Raw genomic sequence first — 6,000 nt, forward strand, 5'->3', positions numbered from 1 at the left:
GAAAGTGGCAAAAAATTACCTAGAAGAGACACAGCCCTGATCAAGTCATATTTACCTCAGCAACATTCTCAGGGCCACCAAGTTCATCAATAAGTTCATCCAGGGTATTAGGAGGGAGGTCTTCAGCTAATTTTTCTAGTTTATCAAGTAGGTCTTTCTTCATCTGCTGGGCCCTTTCCACGGCATCCTGACTTGTTATAAGGCTATTGTTGCTGTTGGTGTTACTGTTAGCTAGATGAAGTACATTTGTTAAAAATCAGTACAAAGTTTAAATATTTGTTTTGTTTAAAAGTACATTTCACAGACAAAGCAAGCTTCCACATGGATACCTGGTGCACTGTTAGGAGCAGGTGAAATTACTGGTGTAGAAGAAAAACTAGGTCGTTTTGATCCAAGACCTGATGCTAATAAGGCACTTTGAATAGAATCTGGATCTATACTTCTCTTTTTTTTTTTATCTTTGTTTTTCTTGTGGTCCTTTCTGATTAACCAGGGATCTGAAAATTAAGGAAAGACACGTATCAAATCATTTGTTAACACAAGTACAGAATTTCCAAAGGAAACAACCGTTGAGTTTTTTTGTATTGTTGAGCGACAACTTGTAAACCACCACCAACTTCAGAGGTCCAGTACACCCATACACCATGAGGTAAATTCCATGGTTTGAGGTTATACTTAAGTGCACAAAATTGAGGTCATGATCTCACATAAATATGCTGAACCTCCAGAAGACAGACAAGCTTGGAGCTGCCACCAAGCAAAGATTAGAATCTGTGTGATGATTTCTATAGGAAAAAAAAGGTTTTAGTACAATACCCCATTTCAAATACACAGAAATAGGGACGTCCCTAGTGGTCCAGCGATTAAGAATCTGCCTTCCAATTACAGAGGATGCAGGTTTGATCCCTGGTCAGGGAACTAAGATCCCACATACCACAGGGCAACTAAGCTCGTGTGCCGCAACTAGAGCCCATGTGCTCTGCAGCCTGCGTGCCACACTAGAGAGAAGCCCGCACGCCGCGACAAAAGATCCCGCCTGTCGCAACTAAGACCCAACGCAGCCAAAAATAAATAAACAAATACACAGAAATAACTATCCTTTAGTTTACATTTAATAGATTCATGAACTCACCATCTTCATCATCCTCACTAGACTCATCTCTAAATGGGTTGAAATCATCGTCATCTCCAGAACTCATGTTTTTAGAGCTCTCGTAGTCACTTTCTTCATTATCGGAGGCATCAGATTCACTTCCACTATCATCAGAACTGCTACCAGTAAGGCCACCTATTTTTCTTGCTTTTTTGGATTCTCGAGTTATTTCTTCACCTATCCTCAAACCCCAAACAAGAGAGTCAGCCCAAACACACTGTTCTAAAGATCCAGGAAGCTACATTTAGTTCATGAGCTAATACACTTAGTTAACTCAAATGAGAAATGAAGAAAAACAGCATTTGTGTAAGTATATAAGAACAATTAAAAATTCATAAACAAGAGCTAGCCTTTTGGATTCCTATAAGAAATCAGGTTATATTCAATTATTCTTAAGAAGAAATCAGGTACATAAGTACAAATGCAAGACAGCCTTCAAGTGCACAAGTTTCAAAATAAACATCTCAAGACAACAGAGATGAAACAGAATCTCTGGCATTGTCACAATTTGTGTATCAGGTTGAGAGAAGAGGCCTAATAATTACAGATTTATAAAATATGCAAATACTTTATGGAATACTAAAAAAACTAATCTATAAAACTACATTTTTAAAAGTCAAACAAGGTGCTGATCTGAATTATCTTACTGAATATTCATAAAAGATATCTGGAATAAACCAACCAAAACTAAGCAGAACATTAAAATGTTCACATATTAATGATGGTGAGAACATAATTCAAAAAAGGGAAACATGACCATCTATCTATCTGACTACTCTGTTACTGACTCCAGGACTCAGCTTTACTTTTTGTGCCACTAAAATTAAAAAATACTGTCAATTATATTATAATAGCCAACCTACTTTCAGGCATATTAAAAACGTAAGGGGAAAAAAAGCATTTCTTAGAACCGATGAAAGGTAAGGTTAAAGTGTCAGGCACTGTGTTTAGAACACACAGTATGATAGTCTTCACAATATGAGTTATTATCACCATTTTAGAGAAAGAGAGCCTGAGAAGTTACCTTCTGAAAGTCAAAGAGCTTACTTAGTAACCACCTAAACACAAACCCAAGTTTGTATTATTATAAGATGTCTAACAAACAAAGATGAGTGTATTCCTAATAATTAAATAATAAACTAACAAAAGTCTCTTTAAAGAAGACTATATAAACACACACTCACACACACAGCATTGACAATAGAAAGGCCCGGATTTTGGTTCCCCATTTATCACCCAGTAGTTGTGCCAACCTGGGGATATCGCTTAACCATTTAGTCTTTCTGTGCCTTAGCTTCCTCTGTCTATAAAACTGAAAAAATATAACCTACTTTCATACGGATCCCTTGCAAGTTGAATGAGATCATGTGTGCGCAGTGCTCAATACAGTGCCTACTCAGCACCAGTCAAATCGTTAAAGCCCCAATTTAAAATGGGGTTACTTGTGCATTCAAAAACTACATGAGCCAAGGGAATTCCCTGGTGGTCCAGTGGTTAGGACTCCGTGCTTTCATGGCCATGGCCCAAGGTTCAATCCCTGGTCAGGGAACTAAGATTCTGCAAGCCATGTGGTGCGGCCATAAAAAGAAAGGAAGGAAGGGAGGAAGGGAGGGAGGCAGGGAGGGAGGGAGGCAGGGAGGGAGGGAGGGAGGGAGGAAGGGAGGGAGGGAGGGAGGAAGAAAGAAAGACACTTCCTTAAAAAAAAAAAAAAAACTACATGAGCCAATTCAAGGAAGGCAGTACATTCCCAAAATACAGCTTGCATCAAGATGCTCAAATTTATACTACTTCCAGCACCATTTAAAGAAAAGTACCCACCTTTCCGCTTCTTTATTTTATTTTCCTTACAAGGACTATCTCTTGGTGAGCTGTTGTTACTTGGAGCTGTCAAATCGATTCCTAGCAAACTATAAAGTTTTTTCCTGTCTGGAGCAGGGAAGTGTTTTTCAATGAGTGACTGCAACACTCCTCTGTTCGAAGAGAGAAAAAGTGACAGTTAGTGGCTCAGTATGCAAAATAGTTTATTATACATAAAATCTTACTGAATGTATTTGTTTAAAATAAGTATACTTTATTAGCAGCATTTCCAAATTGGATATCAAAAGTAGGTTAGCTCCACATAACTGTAAAGCTGTTAGGAACTCAGCACCAATGGTTCCTGATTCTTTTTCAGAACTGCTGCACAGAGGAAGACTCCGTGAAGAAAAATTGCACAACAGTGACTCGAGTCAACAAGTGATTCAAAAGAGTTGGATTCTGAATGTAAAGGACTTTAACAATCCTTTAACCAATTTATTTCACATATATTTTCCATTTTCAGGTACATGCAAGAGTTACAAATAATAAAATCTATGTCTTACTAAAAAATACATTTGGGGCTTCCCTGGTGGCACAGTGGTTGGGAATCCGCCCTAGCCAATGCAGGGGACACAGGTTCGAGCCCTGGTCCGGGAGGATCCCACATGCTGCGGAGCAATGGAGCCCATGCACCACAACTGCTGAGCCTGCGCTCTAGAGCCCTCAAGCCAGCCACAACTACTGAGCCCACGTGCCACAACTACTGAAGCCCACGTGCCTGGAGCCCGTGCTCTGCAGCGGGAGAGGCTGCCGCAATGTGAGGCCCGTGCGCTGCAGCGAGGAGTGGCCCCCGTGCAGCAATGAAGACACACACAGCCAAGAAAAAATTTTAAAAATAAATAAAAATGAAATAAAATAAATTTTTAAAAAATAAAAAATGAAAAGTACATTTTATTCAATCTTACAAAATACTGATAATCCAGCTCAAATGAATTTTAATATTCTAGGCCAAGACTGTCCAACTGAAATACAGTGCAACCCAAGCATAATTTTTACACTTTCTAGTAGCTACATTAAAAAGTAGAAGAAAACTTGTGAAACTAACTTTAATATTTTATTTAACTTAACATATCGCTTTAAAATGTAATCAATGAAATGTTTTACATTATATTTCTTTAAGTCTTTGAAACCTGGTGTCTATTTCATACTTAAAGGTCATCTCAATTTGGACTAGCCACTTCAACTCTTAATAGCTCCCTGTAACTAGTGCCTATCATTTCAGAGGCAATACTAGGCAGGCAAGCACAGGAAAGATACAGATTAGCAGGTGCATGTTTTGCTTTTAAAAGTAGTTTTAAGTTATATCTATCTTAAAATGAGCCACTTGAATGTGTCCCCTAAGGCAAAAGATAGCATGGCAGCAAAAGTTATTTTGTTAATTTTGCTACCAGAGTAGAACTGTCTGTTAGGCAAACAAACTGAAAAACAGTGTCTAAAAACGTTTTTAAAATCTCTTTTGACTATCTCAGGAGTATTTGCAATGTTTATATTAGAGCATACTAAACTAGGGCAAACTAAACTATACTGCTCCTTTGGATAATGGTAGTTTCCAATACACAAAGCCAAAACAAAACTGAGTATCTTAAACCAAGCTGTCAGATTTCCAAGATGTACAAAACAAACAAAAATCAAGCCCTTCAGTTAGTCCAAATACTGGACATAATATTGTCAAAATACTTAACATTTCAGCATTTCTATGTTTTTGTTTTCCAATAGACATGTTGTTATGCATACACAGGACCATAAAAACTAAAATCAGAAAAACTTCAAAACGCAAAAATTTTGCCTCCAGGAAATGCCAACATTTAAACTAATCTAAGTAAAAACTCAAAACCATAAACATTACTTGGCAGTTGAAACGAAATCATTCAATTCTCCTCCACCCTCTTCCAAGGCTTCTAATGTTCTAGCTTCTCCCGTAGACTGCAGACCAATTACAACACACTGGAGGCAAAAAAGAATATTATTAATTATAAATAAAAATATCTACGTGGTTTCTTAAGACTTATTTTAAATATTTAGTTTAAAAAAAGATTTCAAACAAGAATTACCCATTACTGTATGTGTGTACCAATTTATTTATTCTACATATATTTGAGACATGCTACATGTAATACACTTATCTAGGAAACAGTATTACAACAGTGGACACTACTGAAGCCCCTGCCCCAGTTCTTTGTGCTTTAACTAAATATGTATTTACCAAAAAGGAAAACACCTTAATGTAATATATATATCCATGTGTTATCAGTTGTTACATCTATGGTTAGCCAAATTATAGTGATGTTTGTTTATACTTTTCTGAGCTATCCAAATTCTTTATAAACACGTATTGCTTTTATTATCTTAAAAATGCATTTTTTAAAGTCTTACTATGTTAATATTTTTTACAAGTACCCTTTAGAAAAAAAGGCTTTTTTAAGTAGAAAGGCTCAACACCCAAAAGACTAAAACACATAACCAAAGATGAACCTTACTTTTCCATTCTTGATTTCTTCTCGAGCTAGTTGAACAACCCTCTTAACTTTGGATGCTATGCACAAGTATTTGAAAAATCTCTGGTGAGCAGACCAGAACTGACCCCACATGGATTTTTTCATTCGTTGCTCAGCATCAATCAGATCTGCAGCTTGCTGAAACCGCTCTCTGGCGATGACCCACTGAAGGTGCACAATCAACATTTTAGATATTTCAATCTTTTGAGTGTGATTTTAAAATGACTAATTCAATCAAAATAAAGTGCAAGACACCATTTAACATGAACTCAACGAAGCATTTTCAGTAACTTGGGAATCTCTAAACAAATGTTTTTTAGGACGCTCACATAGAGCTCTCCCAAAATTCTTATTAACTAATGCAGTCATTTTAGGAAACAGTTACATTGTGATTTTAAAAACTATACAACCAAAATAAATGGCTATTTTTTATAAATTACTTTAACAAAGAGAAAATTGGGAAAATAAGGAACCAGTGATTTATCTGTTGTTTTA

General features: G+C 36.7%; 1 protein-coding gene across 1 annotated transcript in view; it reads right to left on the bottom strand.

Moving 5' to 3' along the window:
* SBNO1 (strawberry notch homolog 1) overlaps positions 1-6,000 on the bottom strand; it is a 54,979-nt gene that overhangs the window by 22,350 nt on the left and 26,629 nt on the right. The window contains exons 11-16 of the mRNA XM_079943060.1: positions 5,488-5,670; positions 4,857-4,954; positions 2,972-3,123; positions 1,133-1,330; positions 330-497; positions 56-231 (exon numbers count right to left, since the gene is read on the bottom strand). Of these exons, the coding sequence (XP_079799186.1) occupies positions 56-231; positions 330-497; positions 1,133-1,330; positions 2,972-3,123; positions 4,857-4,954; positions 5,488-5,670 (975 nt within the window). The remainder of the gene's footprint in view (positions 1-55; positions 232-329; positions 498-1,132; positions 1,331-2,971; positions 3,124-4,856; positions 4,955-5,487; positions 5,671-6,000) is intronic.

This window comes from Stenella coeruleoalba, assembly GCF_951394435.1.
Source record: "Stenella coeruleoalba genome assembly, chromosome: 14".
NCBI classification, from domain to species: Eukaryota; Metazoa; Chordata; class Mammalia; order Artiodactyla; family Delphinidae; genus Stenella; species Stenella coeruleoalba.